The following is a 22,123-nucleotide window of genomic DNA, read 5'->3' on the forward strand; positions in this document are numbered from 1 at the left end:
AAGACTCGGAGACAGGAGTCGGGATAGCGCAGAAAGGAGGAAAGTGGCTACGCGTCCGTTCATCCCGGTGGGATACGAGTGGCGTGTAGCCCCGAGCCTCCCTCAGAACATTGCCTTTATTGAATTAGTGAGGAAGGGAGGAATGGGGGAGTTCGCCATCAGTTCCTGGGTTCCGTTCCTATTTTCCAGAGATAAGCAGATGTGCAGTCGACAATTAGCAGCTGCAGTCAGGGTTAACAACATGAAGTGATCACGGATTCTTGACACGGGAGTCCAAAGAATGTTGTGGTTATCTTTCTTGTCCGGGGGTCGACAATTTCTCAAACTGGGAGGGATCATAAAACAAACCAGAGGGGATCATAAAATGGAAGGAAGTCCTGGATTCACTAAAATGGAGTCACTCTTGTCCTCTCAGTTCCGTTCCATAGGCCTGGCTGCCAGTCGGTCAGTTCTTGTGGACAAGAGTTAAGTGTTTACTGATATGCCAAGTATTCTTCTAGGCTTGGGGATAGATACAAGTTAAACAGGTAGGACACGGTCCCTGTCCCACATGGGACTGATAGTCTAAGTAGGAGGGAGAATAGATATTGCCATTTATTGCCATTGTTCTCGTCTGCCTGTCTCCCCCGATTAGACTGTAAGCCCGTCAGAGGGCAGGGACTGTCTCTATCTGTGGCCGATTTGTCCATTCCAAGCGCGTAGTACAGTGCTCTGCACATAGTAAGCGCTCAATAAATACTATTGAATGAATGAATGAATATTGAATCCCCACTTTACAGATGAGGAAACCGAGACATAGAGAAGTTAAGTGACTTCATTTATTCATTCAATCGCATTTATGGAGCGCTTACTATTTGCAGAGCACTCTACTAAGCGCTTGGAAAGTACAATTCAGCCACAGAGACAATCCCTGCCCACAGCGGGCTCACACCCGCTCGTGGACACACAGCGGGCAAGTGGTACTCAGCATTAGAACCCAGGTCCTCCGACTCCTAGGACCAAGTGCTTTACGCTAGGCCAAACTGCTCCTCCAGACCGGGTAAATAGAAAAGGTCTGGTCTCTGTCTTGGGATTTACAGCCTAACAGAGGAGACAGTCTGACACAAATTGCCTACCATCGGTAAAAGCACCAAAGCATAAATGCAGAAGATGAAAAGCAGAGTAAAGAGACTTCATAATTTGCTCTAAGAGCTTGTTGGTCAGAGAGAGTTGCCGAATTGTACATTCCAAGCGCTTAGTACAGTGCTCTGCACACAGTAAGCGCTCAGTAAATACGATTGAGGGAAGATAGTAGCATGGAGCTGATGAGTCTTCAAGGATGATAATTTGCATCCAGTTAAGGCCCACTGAACTACCATGGTATCGTCATATAACGGGAAGGCTCCTTTCTAAACCTTGCACTTTACAACTGCCACTCCATGGGAAAGTGATTTTATGACCTCTTTTCCTCCTTTAGTTTTTCCAAAGGTCAGGAGAAACTTGATGAAATTTTTATGTGGCTTAAAAAGCTCGGTGTATTAAAGTTTGATGAGAGTGGCAGCAGCTAGACTCAGTTTGAAACGTTCAGATGCTGTGAAGTATAAGCTGTAACTATTTGTAATGGAGGGCAGTTTAGTTTTAAATGAAGGTGTAGTTTTTGATTTTTCATGGAATGGAGTGGGGGTTTTCAAGAGCATGGGCTGTGATTTTTGCTTTTGCTCATTTTTTTATTCCTGAAAAGATGACAACCTGAAGTACACTTTTCCAGGAATTACTGCCAGTTGGAGCTCTGTCTTTAAAATTGAATATTCAGAATATCTTGAAGGGTTATTTATGTTTAAGTAATAAGGGGATTAAGGCAGCGAGCCCCATATAGGACAGGAACTGTGTCCACCCTGTTATGTTTAAGTAATAAGGGGATTAAGGCAGCGAGCCCCATATAGGACAGAAACTGCATTTTGTTTAATGCTAAAATCAGAGGTCTACCTATTAAGATCAGTTGCGAGGTTAGGATGGAAACCTTTCATTTAGAAAAAAAATACGGAGATTTAGATTAAGTGAATGTTAAGCACTACTTTCTAATAAATTGATTTTTTTGTAATGTCTTGAGCATTTAATGACTGCGAAGCCACCTAGATTTTATACAAGTTTAATAAGCTTTGCTTTTCCGTTGTGTGAACTCTTTAATAGTAACTTCATTTCTGAAGACAATGAGAGTCGCTTGTCATCTGTGCCGTGAAAGTGACTGTCCTGCCAGCGGTTTACACCTGCTGCTCGCACTCTCTCATCCCCGGCAGTCTCGGGGCACAGAGTGTAATGAGCATGTAAGCGGGCAGGGAAGCAGCATATGGTGAAATGCTCGCAAAGGGTTTATTTCGAGCAAGACCTTTCGGCAGCCAGAGTGACCACAGAATACTAATGCACTTGTAATCCCAAAGGATGCATAAAGCAATTCCTAGCACTGAGGGCAAGAGAAAGACTCGCTTGCTTTATCACAGGAAAAAGAACCTGCAACTTGTCATGGAGCTCTTTTCTTCTCTTTTGCACTGTATTTTCTCTACGAAAATTCCTTGTATATGCTTGTCGTGACTCAGTTGAGCTTGGGGTATTTCCTCAGATAATAATAATAATAATAATGTTGGTATTTGTTAAGCGCTTACTATGTGCCGAGCACTGTTCTAAGCGCTGGGGTAGACACAGGGGAATCAGGTTGTCCCACGTGGGGCTCACAGTCTTAATCCCCATTTTACAGATGAGGGAACTGAGGCACCGAGAAGTTAAGTGACTTGCCCAAAGTCACACAGCTGGCAAGCTCAGATGTTCCCTAAGCAATCAGAAATAAATATTGAGTGCCTAATATGTACAGAGCAGTGAACTAAGCACTGGGGAGAGTACAGTGCAGTTGATAGACGTGATCCCTGCCCGTAAAGAGCTTCCAATCCAGTTGGGGAAGCAGTGATTCATTTACAGATGGAAGGAAGGAAAGAAGGAAGGAAGGGAGGGGTTACGTAAGGTATGTACCTAAGTGCTGTGAAGGGTTGTGTGTGAGTGGTGAAAAGTTCTGAAGAGGTAATTGTGAGAAATAAGCGGCCTTTTGAGAAGTGTGATATTTTTAAAGCAGAAAGCCATTTTTCCCACAGTATCGTTGGACACGGTGAAGTGTTTCTCCAGTGTACACCCAAGTCTTGTACACCGCTCTCCTCTGCGCCGAGGCACGCCTGCAAAACAGGGAAGGGGAGCATTCACGCCCTTTCCCCCTTCCCCGCCCCCATGAAGAGCGGGAGCACTAGTGACCGTGGTGTCAAATGCCTGGCCCCGGGCCGGGTCAGTGAACTGCATTCTGGCCCTGAAACTCCAGGACAGGGGATAAAAATGCAACCCTCATGCCAGATGCCACACTCCCTGTCAGCAGTGTTGAGGGAGAGATGCACACACACGTATACACATTCACACACCCAACCACATACTGCTTCCTTCCTCCCCCACTGGCAGCACAGGAGGAAGTTACGTTAAGTGAGATAAGAAATCACTGGTGCTTTGCAGCTCTGGTACCCACTCTCCCCCATCCCTAATCAATCAGTCAATCAGTGGTATTTATATAGGGTTTACTGCGTGTAGAGAAGTTTCCTGAGCACTTGGGAGACTACAGTGGTGTCACAGACCCGACTGATCCCTGCCCTCAAAAAACTTACCTGAAAAGAACCAGGAATAAGTTTGTTGTCCCCAGTTATCGATAAGTCCAGTTTTATACTCTTACATAGTTTCTTTGCCCTTTCTCCCACTTCTCGGGATCATTGATGACCTCCCCAGTTCTTCCCTTTTACCCCAAGGTGCCATCTTTCCCAGTGCTCTCCCTCTGCCTTCTTCAGATCTGAAATGACTACTTTTGCTTAGTGTGCTGTTCTTCTTATCAGATCTAGTCCTCCTTCAGTCAGTCGGCCGGCGAGCCAGCCTGGATGCTTAGTTAATGATCCCTCACTTTTTTGTGGTCATCTTCTGTAACCACCTTCCTTTAGTCATTCATCCTCGGAAAAATGTGTCACTACTTAGCTAGCCCTTCCTGTTTGTGCCAGTTTGAGAGAATACAATAAAAATGAATGTACGTCCTCACCACCTTCCCGAAGTTTACTGCAAGTGGTCCCCGGTTCCTGAGAATCATTGTTTACTGTAAACTAAGACTTCTTCCTCATCTCTCCCATCATATTTTTCACCAGTTCTTTGGGAAAAATTGCATTTGAACCTTTTTTTAAAATACAGGCTCTACCTAGTTTACTTCTTTATCCCAAAGCATCTCCTTTGGTTCCAACACAAGTCAGAATATTTTTTTACAACTTTCAGAACAGGCTCTGGCACCCCAGCCCCGAAATGCGTCCTCGTGACCTTACTGCTTTGCGTCGGTAAACCGGCTTTTTCTTTCAGGGCCTTGACTCTACCCCATTTTACCAAGTCACCAGTTCTTTAACTGCATGTTGCCCAGTTTTATGCCCAGTAAGTAAGGATTGCGCTGCCCTCCATTTAAAAGGCTGCAGTAAGGTTAATCAGCAAGATCTGTACTCCCAGAGCCTGATCAAAAGCCTGATTTTATTTATTCCAATATTTTTCATAGTGTACTTCCATTTGCAGGCTCCACTAAGATTTAAAAAAGTCATTTTAGGTTGTATGCCATCCAGACTTTATAACGCACATGGGTTTAAAGTGGCTATAGGAAGAATGCTGCCTTCAAACAGCGAATCAGTCATTGGTATTTAATGAGCTCATACTATGTGCAGAGGACTGTACTAAGCCCTTGGAAGAAGTCATATATGTAGACAAAAGGCTTTCTGGGAAAATAGAGGGTCAATTTTTAATGTGTTCACGACCACTGAGGTTGCTGGGCCAGCAATTGTACTAGAATTGCAACCCGGAAAACAAAATTTCACTTTCTTGACACACACTCTGCACATTAAGCACTGCAGTATCCAAAACTTTTCTATAGAGAGGGGGTTACTACTTCATAGTCCTACAAAAACATTCTTGTCAGAATTGCACATAGGGGAAAGAACACTTTCTACACTCTACTTCTATACATTCACGCATGTATGATACATAGGGATGGGTGTACTGGAAGTAAGATCTCTAGACTAACGCTACTCTCTTGAGCTGTTAGCCATGGAATGATTTTGCTTGTGAACCCAAACAGCATCCTATTAACTTGACAGAGATGGGTTTTGCTGAGGCAGGGCATGCCCGTTACGTTTATTAATTTGGAAATTTGTCTAATTTTCTAGATTTAAACCACGGGAATCTAAATTATAGGCATAATTTATCTCCTGAAAATATTTGCAACAGCAGTAGGGCTTCACAGGCATTTAAATCTCCAAAAAAGAGAATCTCTGTATTGATTAGTATAAACGTCCTCTGTTTCTGTAGGGAGCTCTGGTTACTGAAACTCAGAAACCTGAGATCTGCTCATTCAAAGTGACCTGTCCCCACCTCCTATAAACCAGCTGGCAAATAGCCATTTAAAATTGATTTAGAACCGAGTAATGCTTGGAATAAGCACTTTGAGCCATCAGAAGGTTGTTTCCAACTGACTCTCCTCCTGTCTACCTAATCTGATCCTCTGCGACCACCTGCAGGACGGTCTTTGAATCAGCATTTTAAGATTATTCAAGTTAAATAAAACTTCCTGCCATTTTGCATTAGTGACCTTCGGTGCATTTTGACCTTGCGCAGAGAGCAAACTTCTGCAGCTCAAGGTTTCACCTAAATTTCCCTCTCCCCGTCCCCCCATATAGAGCCACCCTTATGTAGCCTTTCTCGACCTCATCTCACACCATTTATCTCTCTCATTCACATTCACACCTGTAGAAGCGGAAATATTCACTCTCCAAGTGGACAGATGGAGTTTAAGAGCAGCGGTAGCAGAGAACCTGACCGGAGAATAAAAGGAAAACACTATGGTGGTAAAAGCGTAGTCTTTTTCTGCCATCGTGACCGAGTAATTGTTAGTGTTTTGAATTTCCCCAAGGCTTACAGGCCACCCCCATTGACAAAATCTGATTTATTACAACGAAGCATTTATCATCAGCTCATCCTCAAACATCTATAGAACTCACCCAAAACGTCAGTACCAGTGCTAGGTGCTGTGGGATTTGGTTTTCCTCGAGAAATTTTAAAGGGTAGTCGGGGAATAAGATGGACGAAAGGATATAATTTAAGTAAGCATATGCTAGAGATTAATATAGATAGAATAGAATATATATTCAGGCATACCTCAGGTTACCATCACCCTGGGTACGTATCCTGAATCGTTTAATGTGATACTGCACATGTACGTCTGATGTATTCAGCTTAGCACTACAGGTGAGTAAATCCCCGTTCCCTTCTCGACTGTGTTAAGAGTAGCCACCAACAGTGAATCTCAGAAGACCCGAGAGAAGTCAGGCTGTTTCAGGAGTGGTGGGTAGCAGCATGACCTAGTGGAAAGATCCCGGGCCGGGGACTCTGAAGACCTGAGTTTTAATCCCAGTTGCTGCCAGTTGCCTGCTGCGTGACCTTCAGCGAGTCACTTCTCCGTGGCTCGGTTTTGTCACCTGTAAAATGGGGATTGAGTACCTGTTCTCCCCACGAGACTGGGAGCCCCACGTGGACTGTGACCCACCTGATTATCTTGTGTCTATCCCAGTATTTTAACAGTGCTTGGTGCGTAGTAAATGCTTAACAAATACCATTAAAAAAATAAAGAGCTAGAGGTCGGAGAAGGGTCTGTGTAGATTTTCCCGGCTGCGGCGGAAGGTGCTGCTCCCGCAGGGACTGCTGGGGCAAGTCTGAAAAGGACCTCAAAGTTCAGAACAGGAGACAATTTTTTTAATCTAATGGACAAAATGGAGGGATTCGAGGCAGGGTCTGATGTGACCAAATTGACATGATTGACAGTTGACAGTTTCGTTGCAGTGCGTAGGATGGATTGATACAGGGAGAGTCTAAAAGCGGGAGATTTAGGGGGACCAGATACAGCCACCCACATTAGAGTGAATTAGAAACTGATACAGATTTTGGCGTTGAATGGGGTGGAAGGAAGTGGGAGACTTGAGAAATGTTGCACAGGAAAAAGTGGCGGTGTTTACAGCGCTCACTGTGGGCAGGGAACTTGTCTACCAAATCTGTTGTATCGAACTCTCCCAAGGGCTCCGCATTCACAGTAAGGGCTCAGTGAATACCACTGAGGATGATGATGATGAGAGTGATGATGGATCTACAGTTGACTCAAAATTTCCAGTGGTTATTGCAATACAGGAAAGGGATTTTAAAAGAATTTGTGGCATTTTTGAGTCTGACCCCTTCCCTCCTCTCTCTTTCCCCACCTTTCACCTTCCCTCTTCTTTCCTTCCTGTCACTCATCTTTTCTAGTCTTCCCAGTGCCCCTGCCCCCGGTCTGCCCTCACACTCAGAATTTGCCCTGGTTTCTCCTTTGGCATATACGTCTTCTGTCCCAATAGCCCCAGGGGTAGGTGCCCATTCCTGCCCCACCACAGCTTTCCTGGGACTTAGTTTGGCTCCCACACTTGAGTCGCATGCCAGTTCTCTTAATTCTGAAATGCTCTCCTCTTCATCCTTTCTCCTTTGAGACTTCATTGGTAGCAGATGCCATAGCGACGCATTAGTTTGTACGTGAATTATTTAAGAGAAAATTTGGAACCCTTGTGTTTTAATGACTGATATGTATTTTTTTCCCCATAGCGCCGTCTCGGAGATGCCGCCAAGAAAGCTATCAGCAAATTGACCACCAGGACAGTGAAGAAGGGTGATAAGGTATGGTATTGACATAATCCCAACAATCTTCATCTAGTACTGAAGCTGTGATTTTGTTTGGATAGAAAAAACCTAGTGACATTGGCTTATTCATTATATCAATTTTCTATGCCTTTGATGTACGCTGGATGTCATCCCCGTAGCATCTATATTGCCCCTGACCCTAAGATTTGCAGGGTATTTGCCATTCAGAGACGCAGCGTGGCTTAATGGAGAGAGCCCGGGTTTGGAAGTCGGAGGTCGTGGGTTCTAATCCCGGCTCTGCCACTTGTCTGCTGTATGACTTTTGGCAGGCCACTTTGCTTCTCTGGATCTCAGTCACCTCATCTGTAAAATGGGGATTTGAACTGTGAGCCCCACATGGGACAGCCTGATGACCTTGCATCTCCCCCAGAGCTAAGAACAGCGCTTGGCACATAGTAAGCGCTTAATAAATGCCATTATTATTGTTATTTGGAAGGCCACCATATTAGGTGCTGAAGGATTATTGAACCTCCTCAAGACAGCTATGATGACACTTTTCATGACAGCTGTCTCTGCTCTTACTAGGGGCTGGATTCCCTTTTAAGAATGTCCTAACAGAAGAGCAGCTAGATAGACCTGAGTTCTCACCCTTCCTTGCCCACTGACTTTATGTGTGTGTGTGATCTTGGATGCTTAACTTTTTTGCATCCACCTATTATAAATAGGCACCAGCTGCTTAAATATGGGCCCTCTGAAAACTGAAAATGATGTCCCCCTGGCCCCAAACACACACTTTATGCTATCTCAGAAGTCTCTTTAGGCCAGCTTGGCAGCTGAGGAGCCAAGTAGAATCACCTCCCCCACCCCCATTTGCCATCCAATTTATCAGGCCCAAGAGATCTTGAGAACCTACCATTTTCTTAATGTATCCCTAGCTCCGTAAATAATTCTCATTACTGGAGAAGCGCAAAATTTGGAGGTTAAATGGATTTCCCCGTGAGGAATTGACAGAGCCTCGCAGTCAGTGTATTTACGGAGCTCCTGTTGTGTGCGGAGCACTGTCCTAACTACTTGGGAGAATACAATAGAGTTGTCAAGCACAGTCCTTGCAGTTGAGGAAACTACAATCACCTCTCCCCAGCCTTGGATGTGACTGGCCAGAAACTCCTGTTTTAATGCTTCTGATAACCAGCCAACATCCGTTCTTTGTTAATAAAGGTTATTCTTTTGACAGAGTAATTAATAAGTCACTGAGATAAATATATGCACTGGGCCTGTGCTATTCCTGGAGATACAAGATGTAATCATAGTGTTTTCATTTTTGTTTTCCTTGGGCTAGGGGCAGCAGTTCAGTTTTTTTATGGTCTACATCAATATTTACTGAGCACTTACTGTGTGCAGAGCACTACGCTAAGCCTTTAACAATGATAATTATGGTCTTTGTTGAGGGCTTATTATGTGCCCAGCACTGTTCTAAGCACCAGGGTAGATACAAGGCAGTCAGTTTGGACACATTCCCTGTCCCACATAATAATAATCACGGTATTTGTTAAGCACCAATCAGGTTGGACGCGGTCCATCTCCCACGTGGGGCTCACACTCGTAATCCTCATTTTACACATGAGGTAACTGAGGCCCAGAGAAGGGAAGTGACTTGCCCAAGGTCACACAGACAAGCCAGGATTAGAACCCACACCCTGTGACTCCCAAGCCTTGCCCTTGCCGCTAGGCCAATGCAGCAGAGTTTGCAGTCATGTTCCCTGCCCACAACAAGTGTACAGTCTTACCCCATGTCAGGCACTGTTCTGAGCACTGAGATAGATAAAAAAAAATCAGTCAAGTCAGGCACGGTCCCTCTCGCACTTGGGGCTCACGGTCTAAGTATTTCAATTTAAATCTAGGATCACAGTACTTCAAAGGGCGTCAAGATCATATGCGGCAATTATGCAACACTCTGACGTCTCTAAAATTGGAAACTGTGAGCCCGCTGCTGGGCAGGGATTGTCTCTATCTGTTGCCGAATTGTACATTCCAAGCGCTTAGTACAGTGCTCTGCACATAGTAAGCGCTGAATAAATACGATTGAATGAATAAAATTGTGACTTACTAAACTAACAGGAGCAATGATTTCCTGTTTAGATTTCTAAGATGGGAAACTCTACAACCTGATAGCCTGTAATAATAATTCTGGTATTTGTTAAGCTTTTAGTGTGTGCCAAGGCTCTGTGCTAAGCGCTGGGGTGGGTACAAGCAAATTGGGTTGGACAAGGTCCCCGACCCACGTGGGGCTCACAATCTCAGTCCCCATTTTACAGATTCATTCAATTGTATTTATTGAGCGAGGTAACTAGGGCATAGAGAAGTAAAGTGACTTGCCCAAAGTCACCCAGCAGACAAGTGGTGGAGTCAGGATTAGAACCCATGACTTTCTGACTCGCAGGCCCGTGCTCTATCCATTACACCAAGCCTAAACCAGTATTTTTGTTAATAGCAGTCCTCCAGACCGTAAGTTCGTTGTGAGCAGGGAACGTCTCTGCCAACTCCGTGGTATTGTACTCTCCCAAGAGCTTAGTACAGTGTTTTGCATATAGTAAGCGCTGAAGAAATACGTTGATTACAGAGTCCCCACTGGGTATCACAGTAGCATGAAGTTCTTATTATGTTCCCCAAAAAAGTCTCCTGCTGTAATTTTAGCCCATTTTCTTTGCAGGCTCCTTAGGGTGGGTAAAACCACTGATCAGTCTCACGCTCCTGTAAATTTCATCCATTTGAAGATTGAGCCATTCCTTCACCCCGTAGCATTCTCTCCGAGGTGAAACAGCTTTGGTTTTGTTAACTGTTTCTCTAAAGTCCTATTTCCTGTCCCCTGCATCATTTTTTGGTATTCGCTTCTGCATTCTCTTTAGTTTCTCCTGTCCCTTCTAAATTGAGGTAGGCATCATATTCCGAGTATAGCAAAAGGATTATTTTATGGCCTTGAAAGGCATATCTAGCACGATGAGAAGCAGCGTGACCTTGTGGAAAGAGCATGGGCCTGGGAGTCAGAGGTCCTGGGTTTTAATGTCGCTCTGCCCCTTGCCAGCTGTGTGACCTAGAGCGAGTCACTTGGTTTCTCTGTGCGTCTGTTATCTGTAAAACAGGGGTTAAGACCGGGAGCCCCCTGTGGAACAGGGACCGTCTCCACGTGATATGTTTCAATCTACTCCAGAACTTAGTACAGTGTCTGGTCTATGTATGCACTTAACAAATGACATTAAAAACAAAACAGAAAACTCTTGGTAGATCTCAGGACCGTGTTGGCTCTTCCGTTCGGGAAGGGGGCCAGTTGGCCTCCATGGATAGCACTTGGTGCAATTCGGGGAATGGAGGTCAGGAACTCCTGTTGTAATCCAGATTTGTGCCATGTCCACAAGGATCTTACTACTCTTGGGACAAAGGAGAAGCTCTGGCAGAAATGGCCGTGGCCCTTAAATGCTTCCCAACCGTTCTGCTATTTCTTTCTTTCTTCTTCTTTTGCTCTTTCATCCTAGAGACACACAGAGAATCTTCTGGCTTTCATCCAAACAGCTCTCAACTGCCACGGAACTACTATTACTCTCTCTTTTTTTGCTTCTAATATAACCAGAAAAGGAAGCAATAGCTAAAAAGACTGAATGTGTGATCAGAAGACTGCCTTTCTCACACCCCTGGTTATTTTTTTTTCCCCTCCCGTTTTTCTACTCTTTCCTGACATCTGCATTCTGCTACTTCAGTGGGAGTGTGTGATAATTTAAAGCTTAAGAGGAAATCTATTACTTTTTGATAGGATACTTGCAAGTCCATTAGGTGAGGGGGCAGGGTGGGAGGGGGGGTGTATGGCATTGAAAGAGGCTGGGGAACAAATCTGCCATTCATCAGCAAAGCCTATCCAGGTTCTCAGCAGGAAATATTGACTGCCGCTTCCAATACTGAAGTTGTTAATTGGGTCTTGCTGGGTTTTGGGACTTTTCATTTTTTTTTCTCATTTTTTTAATATCCTGGTCTCTCCCTTTCTGATGTGGAAAAACTGTTTTCTGATAGAGAAATCACAGGGAACTGAGGCAGTTTTCAGATTTTTATCATCCTTTTTCCATTTGAGATTTTAAAAGATCACCATCCGAGAAGTGGGATCTAAATATACAACTTGTCTTTTCTTTGTCATACCTTTCCATATTCATGTAAAATTTGATTTTGAAAAAGGTAAACATATCTCATAAAATTATCGGGAAGTATGACCTAAGACTCTGACCTTTCCTAGGTTTCTTCATTAGCGAATGAGAAAAACCATCTCCCCAAATGTATATTACAAGGTTGAGAGTTCTGGAAGTGGTGCGTAAATGCTCCCTGTTTACAGGCTACGATAATTTTTCTACAGCCCTATTTCTTCCCTATATGAAGAGAATTTGCTGTTTTGTAAAGGCAGATACAGATACAGCGTGGAAGGATCCACAATTCTAGCCATATCTCACCAGGAGCCATTTCCAAACCAAGTTTTGTTTTTTTTTCTTCTGAGAGAGACAGCATTCTTCCTCACTCCCCTTTCAGCTCCTGAAACATCTCAAAGGTCCTTGGAATGGGCCCACACAGAGGAGTAGATATGATGTGTGCATTTGTGGATATTGGAGAGGGAGAATATCTGCGCATGTATAAACCCAAGCTGTACTGATTGAATTTGAAACTCGGATTATTTATTGCCGTTTACTTTGTCCGATATATTGCTGTTCATGAGTCACACTTTTCTTTTGGCCCATGTAGCCTGTTCGGTGGTATCTTTGGTACTCTCCGTTTTGCACAGGAGAGTTCATGCGTTGCTGATTTTATGTACTTAACTCCTAGTATGGTCTGAGCTCCTGATTATTTTTTTCTTTTTTCTCCTGCTATTCATTTCAGGAAACAGACCCAGACTTTGATCATTGTGCTGTCTGCATAGAGAGTTACAAGCAGAATGATGTTGTCCGCATCCTGCCCTGCAAGTAAGCCAAAGCTTTCCCTTTATTTTGAAATTTAATAGAGAGCAGTGTTCTGGTCATTTGGTGTGTATCTTTTTTTTGCTCCTAGCATTTTGCCTTCAGAATGGATTCCTCACCCCTTAGACCCATTTACTTGGAAATTTTTGTGGTATATCCTGTGTAAGAGTGAGAGAGCACCACCCCAAACATCCATACAGTAAAACACTGCAGTCATTATCCTGGCAGTTTGCTGTACTATCCTAACAAATCCTGATTTCTCAAATATCTCCACTTAGAAGAAATTCACATATTCACCAACATGCCCTGCTAGTGTTTCGATTGAAAGCAACTATGACAATCCTGGGGGTTTTTTTTCCAGGTTTCCTAATAGTTTATTCATATTCCTTGGCAAACTAAGGTGAATACTGCTCTCTGACCATACTGCCTTCTTTTTTCAACACTGTTCTTTCCTCTTGTCTGATTTGAGCTGACTGATAATATGTCTCTGAAATATGATGTTTAATAAAAGTTTCACAGCCACTGTTAGGTGTAATATTTGCTTGCTGTTAAGATCTTTCCAGAGGGCTTTCTTCTTTCTCCCCAGAAAATGAAAAATATATAGATTATATCTGTATTGTGTGCCTGTACTTTATATGCAGCTAAGCTCTAGTTACTTAGTCTACTGTCGATAATAACTGTATTTGTGAAGCACTTATTCTGTGCTAAATACTGTGCTAAGGAGCACTGTGGCCTAATGGATAGAGCTCAGGCCTGAGAGTCAGGAGGAACTGGTTCCAATCAGGGTGCCGCCACTTGTCCGCTGTGTGACCTTGGGCGAGGTACTTCCCTTCTCTGTGCCTCAGTTTCCTCATCTGAAAGATGGAGATGAGGACTGTGAGCCCCATGTGGGACATGGACTACGTCCAACCCTTTTAGCTTATATCTACCCCATTGCTTAGTGTGGTGCCTGACACAGAGAAGGCACTTAACAAACACCATAAAAAAAAAAGTCCCGAAGTAGATACAAGTAGATCGGTCGCATCTCCTTTCCCACCCAGAACTCACCCGCCGTCTAACAGGGAGAGAGAGCAGGGATCTATCTTATCCCCATTCTGCAGATGTAGAATCTGAGGTACTAAGAGGTTAAGTCAAGTGCCCAAGAGCACACAACGGGCAAAATGGGGGAGCCAGAACTAGAACTCTTCTCCCGTGACGCGCACACTTAAGTCTTTTCCGCTAACTAGGCCGTGCTGCCATGGTGCAGTAGAAAATGACTACGTCAGGGTCAGCGTCAGACCCATCAATCCTATGTCCCTGAGGGCCACGGTGGAGCTCATCAGCCTTCTTAAACCCTCTCCAAGCCCTCCTGCAATTTAGCTGTAATTTTTTATTCTAAGGCACCTGTAGTTAGGAGATACTTAAGTCATCCATCCTCTTTAGTCTTAATCGCAAGTAAATTATGCCAACCAACCCCAAAATGTCAGAAGTCATTGCTTAAACTCGGGGACTAACATTTTAGAGGCTTTGAATAAATTGTTCTTTTCAAAATGCCTTTTTTTTTTTTTGAAAATGGAGTGCAATTGTGCATTTGTACTGTTGAAAAGTAAATTTTGAATCAGGTCAACTTCCAGATTTTATTTCCCCCCTTTCTTCCAACCTCAATGAGTCATTCAGTCGTATTTATTGAGTGCTTATTGTGTGCAGAGCACCATATTAAGCCCTTGGGGGAGTACAATATAACAGTAAAGGAGAGTTGGTGGACACATTCCCTGCTCACAACAAGCTTACGGTCTAGAGGACGAGCTTACAGAATCTCTATTCTTGGGTAAAGAGTGCCCTTTTAAAGTGCAGCCTTCAGCATTATACCATCACAGCAGATCCGCCTGCTCCCAGCTCCCGTATTCATGCTGCTGAGTGTTAATGACAGGGAGCGGGGACCCAAGCCAATATAATTCGTCCTTACTACGGCTCTACCCCAGTCCCTGAAAGTGTAATCTACACCCATAATCCATACCTTCTGCTTCAAACATTTAGCTCCCTCCCCAAAAGCCTCTGCTTCCCTCACTGCCCCTTTTTTTTTTTTTGACTCCTGCCTCATGACCTACCCCTTATCATTGCTTTGAAGCACCCGATCACCTTGCCCACTCTTATCATGCCTCAATGGCGTCCTACTGCAGCCCAGCACGCTCACTTTGCTCCCCTAACGCCAACCAACTCACTGTACCTCCACCTCATCTATCTCGCCACCGACCCCTCGCCCTCATCCTGCCTCTGACCTGGAACTCCCTCCCTCTTCAAAGCCGACGGACCGTCACTCTCCCCACCTTCAGTGGCTTATTAAAATCACATCTCCTGCAAGAGGCCTTCCCCGACTCATTCCTCATTACTCCCTTTCCCTTCTGCGTCACCTTGCACTTGGATTTGCCCACTTTATTCACCTCATCTACAGAACTAATGAACATATCCATGTTTATGTTAATGTCTGTTTCCCCCTCTAGTCTGAAAGTTCATCGTGGGCAGGGCTGTCTACCAACTCTTCTGTACTCTCCCAAGGACTTAGTACCATGCTCTGCACACAGTAAGCACTCCGTAAATGCAACTGATTGATTCACAGCAATCGAGACCACCAGGTATAAGATCCTCCTGGAGTTTTCCTCCCTAGTCTCATTTTCTGCCGTCTCTGAGAATATTAATCCCTTCCGTCTGGATCTCCCTCCCCATCACACTGGGTCTCAGGAGATCTTGTTCCTGCTATTATCCCTTCCCATTCTGTTGTTTTTATCTTCTACTTCTCACCAGCTGTCACAGTGAACACCATTTCCTGAGCCCTTGCTCTGAGCACTATTGTGCTAGATGCTTGGAAACACTCGGTAGAAGTAAAAGATCCAGTCCTTATCCTTGATCTGGCAGCCCGTGAGGGAGACAAGGGGACAGAAATGGCCAAATATACAATTGGTAAAAGAAATCAGAGCTTTGATACAAATGATAATAAAAATAAACAGCGTTACTGTACTTCTAATTCTGTACTTCTTCTGATTTGCCTTAAGGCTCTGTAATAGCTTCTCTACGTCTTTTGATGGGCCCTCTACGCTTCCACTTTGTAATCAATCAATTAGTGGTATTTACTGAGCACTCACTGTGTGCAGAGCACTGTACCGACTGCTTGGGAGGATACTGTACACTAGAATAGACAGGTGTGATCGTGTCCATGAGGAAAACTTACTTGGAGAACTCATCTGTTTAAATAATTTTAGTTACCACCTTTATGTGGGTAATTTCTAGATCAGTGTATCCAGCCATGATTTTTCATCTTCTCTGATTCTCTGGTAATTCCTAGATCAATGTATCCAGTGTATTTTTAAGATTCCCGTGCTGCCACCTAAAAATAGGACTGAAATTTAGCTCAACTTCCCCATCACTGTCATCACCACAGTCCTCCAAATTCCCCACACCTTTTACCTTGCAGTCATCTTTGACTCCTCATTTATTCCTTTTCCCTAGCCAATCAGCCACAGATTTTTCCTCAGTCATATTTCCCGCAGTCAGCTTTTCTTCTCCGTGCCCACAGTCCCTGTCCGGTAAGAATTATTTTCTGGTTCCCCTGCTTCTCTTCCGACTCTGGCTGGCATCAGCAGAATCATCTTTCAGTATTTTGGACACGATGCTTTCTCTTCAGTAGGCTAAGTAGCTCCCAATCGCCGCCTCAAATCGAAACTCTTGACATGAGGCTCCAAAGGCCTCCACTCTCCGGCTGTCTCCCTCCCCTATCTAATGGCCCTAATGTCCTGCTCTGCCTAGGCTGACCATTCGCACTCGGGCAGCCTCGGATTTGCAGTTTTCCAGCCAATTTTAGAACGTCCCGAAATAGGGACTGCCTTAGCTAAACTCAGCCTACATCACCCCAGCTGCAACTGCTCCTTTTCATTTTAAATGCTTCTCTTTCCTCGTGTGGCTCGGAACGTTCCAAGTACACGGATCCGTTTAGGCTCCTCGGCTTTCCGGGGACTTTGTGTGGGCCTCCCAGAATATTGGGAGATTCTGGAAGCCCACCCCCTTAAACCTCTCTTTCCTTCTCTTTTTGTCATGGTAACTGAAGGGGAAGGGAAGAGCCTGCAACATGGAATGGTGTTTTCGTTTTCAAAATAAAAAGTGTCGTCAGCCTAGTTACTCCCTTCCTTGCGGGGGCAACCCCAACCAAGTGAGCCTGATGAACTTCCTTAACACAAAACTTTTCTACCTTTCTTTGTCTTTCCTGGATTGCTTGTCTTCCTACTCCTTTGCCAAATAATGTTCCTTACCTCCTTCAAAGCTGTTAAAACACATCATCATGAACCCGTCCCAGATTAATTCCCCTCTCCCTGGCCCCCCCCCCCCCCCCCCGGCCCTGACCACTTAAGACCACCACATCAGCGAGAGTGTGTGTGTGTAGCTTTGAAATACCATTTGACTGTTAACAAGCATATCACTTGTGAAAGATATTTACTCTTTTCAACTTAAATGTGTGTCCTCTCTCCCCGGAGGCTATGCCTTGTCCTTTTTTTTTTGCATCCACCAGCGCTCCTAGCACAATACTTAGCACGCAGTGGCTTCAATAAGTGCTTTGGACTGACTGTAGTCACTTCTCCTGTAAAGGGGTCGGGGAGGAGGGGGTTATACTCCAGAAGCACCTCATTATACGGAAAATTTGGGTTGTAGAATTCGCATACGATGACTGACCTCCTAGCCAGTTTTTCCAACATCCCATTGCGTCCCATGTAGACCAGCCCGTGTTGTCCGAAGAATATTCCGTAAATCCGCAGTAGCATTCCATCTAAAGCACCTGTCCTACGAGAACTTACTGTACTCAATTTCTAATTTCAGTTTCCCGTGCAAAATACTTTGTTGGCTCCGTACTCATTCTAATCACTATTTAATATTTGAAAACGTAGTTATTTCAGAAAGTTTTAACCAAATATGAATGTATCGTTTGTTTTGGAATTATCGAATCCCATCCATTTTTTACGCCATTTGTATGAATTCAGTGAATTTTCCAGACTTGTGTTTACATAAGGAATTATATGTATTTTTGCAAAACTTTAATTTTTTAATTGAAATCAACTAGTTATCCGGTATCATCACATTTTAGTCGGACTGATGGTGAAGTCATTTGGTCTGGTTGGTGTCTGGAGTGTTTTACGTTCCATTTAAGGAAGTTCTTTGCCCTGATGGTGTTGCCTAAACTAGGGCTGAGAGAGAGAGAGTGTTAATTTTACACATGGTGTAAGTAGAAACACGGCACAGGTGTTGACCTCTCATTTATGTAGGACATGTAGGTACAGAGCAAGCTATTGACCCTCCTTTATATTTTTCATCCTAAAAAAGTATGAAACATGTTGATTGTAAAAAGGATTCCTTTTAAGAATTTGAGGCTATCTGAATGGCAGTCAGAAGCAGCAGAGAGAATATCATGCAACACCTTTTACATCCCCTGGAATCAGAGAAATTGGAGGCAGACCCGAAGAAGATGACATCTACCATTAAGATGCTCTTGAACATACCTTCTTCTATTGAAGATGAGGCCCTACCAAACAGAAAATCTGCGTGTGTGATAACATGGCCTTTGTTCCAACTTTCAAGGACCTTTTTCTATCCAACAGAGCCTAGAGAAAAGTTAAAGTGTGCGGACCTGATGACACACCGGCCGAGGTCTACAGACAACCAGTTTTTTACGGAACTGGGAGGAGCTGCCGTCCATAGCATCCCCAAGAAGAAAGATGAAAGAACAGCCTGAACTCACTTGCCCAGCTTCTCCATGCTCTTCCTTCCCTTCCAGTTCTCAAGACTTTTTCTGCACTGACACCTGACAATATTTGCTTCTGAAATTGCAATATGACTTTTAAGATTGCAGCATGACAAAGTGGGCAGGTTCTTTTTAGCACGTCCCTCCTACTTAGACAGTGGGACCTGATTTAACTCGTGTCCACCCCAGCGCTCAGTACAGTGCCTGGCACGTAGTGAGCGCTTAAGAAATAACACAATTATTATTATTATCGTTGTCATTATTATTATTAGCTACAACCTCTCAACTGCTTTCAAAGACCTTGCAAAACCATTTAACACCGTTGTTGTTAGGACATATTAGCTCATTAGTATTCTGACTCTTGGATTATTTCTGACCATTTTAAGTGCTGTCTCTGTGTCGACTACTGGACTAAATGATAACGAGAAGAAACGTGGGGTAATGGAGCACAGGCCTGGGGATCAGAGGGCCTGGGTTCTAATTCGAGCTCTGCCATTTGTCTGCTGTGTGACCTTGGGCAAGTCACTTCACTTCCTCTGTGCTTCAGTTTCCTCATCTGAACAACGAGGATTAAGACTGTGAAGCCCCACGTGGGACGGGGACTTGGACCAACCTGATTAGCTTGTATCTATCCTAGGGCTTCGTACAGTCCCTGGAATATAATAAGCACTTAACAAATACCATACAAAGATTGTTTTTAGAAAAAGGCACGTACAAAGAGAGGGGCCCAAGGGCTCAGCATAAATGATGATGATGGTATTTGTTAAATAATAATAATGAAATAATTATGGCATTTGTTAAGCGCTTTCTATGTGCTAAGCACTGATCTAAGCGGTGGGGTAGATATAGGGGAATCAGATTGTCCCATGTGGGGCTCACACTTTTAATCCCCATGTTACAGATGAGGTGACTGAGGCCCAGGGAAGTTAAGCGACTTGCCCAGATCACAGCAGACAAGTGGCAGAAGCAGGATTAGAACCCATGTCCTCTGACTCCCGAGCCCGCGTCATTTCCACTAAACCACGCTGCTTCTCTTAAGTTCTTACTATGTGCCAGGCACTGTTCTAATAAATGGCGAGGGGAGGTCAGACACACACACAGAAAGAGATAATGGAATGAACCCAGTAAAAAATATGGACCACCACCACCAAGAAAAGCAGCAGTACATTATTGCTAGGAAAGAGTAGCCCTCGGACTCCTCACCAATCCGGGAGGTCCAAGCAGACACTCTCTTTTTTTCCTCTTTTAATGGTATTTGTAAAGGGCTTACCATGTGCCAGGCAGTGTTCTAAGCGCTAGGGTAGATTCAAGGTAATCGGGTTGGACACAGTCCATGCCCCACGTGGGGCTCATGGTCTTAATTCCCATTTTCCCTGGTTTGAGTGGTGATTATGGGGCCTTCTGTGGGATGGATCTTCTCTGTGGCAGTGGCAGAGAGGGAGATGGGGGACAGCGTGGTCTCAGGACCTGAATCCCCATCCCTTCACCCTGGGACAGAGAGCTTGCATGTCTACAGCCCCTAACTCTTAAGCTGTTGTGGGCTGCCATGACAGTGGAAGGTGCACCGTCTAACCCATTCCTCCTCACCCAAGTGGTGAGGCCGCCTTGTGTAGCTGACCCAAGCAGTCATTTAGAAAGATGCGGCGAGAGATCCGGGAGTGGCGTTAGAATAAGTTTCCGAGCCACCGGGAAGATCTTCCAATTTGCCGGGCCGATTTAAGTGTTGTTAGATATCTCCGAAAGTCGCTATTTGGAAACGACTGCAGGGAGATACACAGATGATGCTGAATCCAACGATTCACATTCCAGTATGGGCCGGCCCCGGGGAAACCGCAGAAAAATGGGAAATTACCATCGGCGACGGGGAATCGAGAGCGGGCTCGGAACGCCGCTGTCTAGGGAGCAGCCTGTCCACTGATGATCGAGTGACGGTTGCAGCAACAGACCCTGATGTTCGGCTGTCAAGAAAGAGAAGCATTTCCCAAGCTGTCCAAGCGGCAAATCAGCCAGACCAACGGGAGATAGGCAGCCTCCGAATGTTCACAGTATGGCGGGGATCGTCGGTCTCAGCCACACGCACGGGGGATGAATCACCATCTTCTTCCAATACGAAGGACAAAACCTATATCAAGAAAATGGTGGCTGTTTTCCAAGCTTACAAGTCATCAGGAAAGGAAAATGTGAGACAGAGTTAAAGGAAGTAAAAATCCTTCCTCTCTTGAACCGACAGTGAGGTCTTAAAATGTGTTCTCCGGAGTTCTCGATGCGAGAAGTCAGAAGCGTTTATTCTAAATCAATCATATTTATTGTACTAAGTGCTTACGAGAGTCCGGTAGAACAGAGTCGGTAGACACGTTGTGAAGTCTGTAATAGAATTGCGAGGTGCTCTGATTTTGCCTAAGAAGACTCTATGAGGCAAAGATTGATAAGTGCTCAAAGAAATAAGCTGGGATGTGGTAATTGGACAGTAAAGCAAGACTGAAAAAAAGCCATTCCAGCTCAATAACAAAATAAGGTATCTGTAGTAAAGGAAAGTCATATTGTCGTTACAGTAAAATTTCTCCAGCAAAAGGATTCCCATCTTGTGGATCTTACAGAGGAATAAATAGTGCCAAGGAAGAAACAAACATAGAATCAAGTAAAGTTGATTAGGAAAAAGATCATGCGGAACACGAATTTTAAATGAGTGCGTTATTTTCCTGTAACTGGAAGCCTGAGGTTAGGTTTTGTATCTTTTGATATTGCTTACGTTTCTATCTGAACAATTTAACGGAAGCCCATGATTGTAAAAAAAAATAAATCCTAAATTTGACTAGTGCTTTTGTATTTCAATTTTGCATCAATTCTCAGTTTATCTTCAGTACCACTGTGAGGTAAGGAGAGGCAGGTGTTTTCGCCCTCACTTTACAGGTGAGGAAATTGAGGCTCCAAGGGTTATGACTAGGATATGGCATCACGGAAAAAAAAAAATCCCAGTCTGCACAACAATTTCAGAAGAAAAGGCCAAAGTTGTACAAGGATAGTAACGGCAAGGTGTATCTAGAATAAGTGGAAAAATGAAATGAACAGTAGTTGGGTGCTGTTTTGATATTTGGTTGCTTGTCATATTTAATAAAGGAACATCATTTATTGTGACTGTGATCTTCCATAATATTAGATTGTTCATAAGAAGCAACATGTGTTTCCATGTATAGAAGCATGCCGCTCTGTTATACATCTTTTGTTTAAACTTGTCCTCATGGAAATTGATTTGCATTTTCTTCTCACGTTTATGAGGAGCTGACTTGTATTTAGTCCTAGACATAGATGGAATAAAATGATATACCTAGGAAATGTTACTTCTTTATATTACATAGCAGAAAACTGGATTTAATTTCACTATTGGGAACGCCAGAGGTGTAGTGGAAATTCTAATGAAGATCTAGTTAAATTATAATCTTCAAAGTATAAATAAGGATAGACTAAGGAGTCTATAAATAGTTGTCATCAAAAGGTGCTTAGTTATATGTAAGTGTTTACAATTTCTCAGTTGCAGTTTCTAACAGGCTGACGCTCCAGTTAACTGAGGCCATGCCTAATGATTAGTTGCGAAAATTTCATGGATTCTACCCCTGAAGTAATAGCTTGGGTAATCTCTGAC

The 22,123-nt window shown here is 44.0% G+C and overlaps 1 protein-coding gene across 2 annotated transcripts in view; it reads left to right on the plus strand.

The window, feature by feature from the left end:
• RNF130 (ring finger protein 130) overlaps positions 1-22,123 on the plus strand; it is a 111,504-nt gene that overhangs the window by 58,424 nt on the left and 30,957 nt on the right. For both annotated transcript variants that reach the window (XM_029049766.1, XM_029049765.2), the window contains exons 4-5: positions 7,702-7,773; positions 12,646-12,728. In XM_029049766.1, coding sequence (XP_028905599.1) covers positions 7,702-7,773; positions 12,646-12,728 — 155 coding nt within the window. The remainder of the gene's footprint in view (positions 1-7,701; positions 7,774-12,645; positions 12,729-22,123) is intronic.

The sequence above is a fragment of the Ornithorhynchus anatinus genome, chromosome X1 (genome assembly GCF_004115215.2).
Source record: "Ornithorhynchus anatinus isolate Pmale09 chromosome X1, mOrnAna1.pri.v4, whole genome shotgun sequence".
Classification (NCBI taxonomy): domain Eukaryota; kingdom Metazoa; phylum Chordata; class Mammalia; order Monotremata; family Ornithorhynchidae; genus Ornithorhynchus; species Ornithorhynchus anatinus.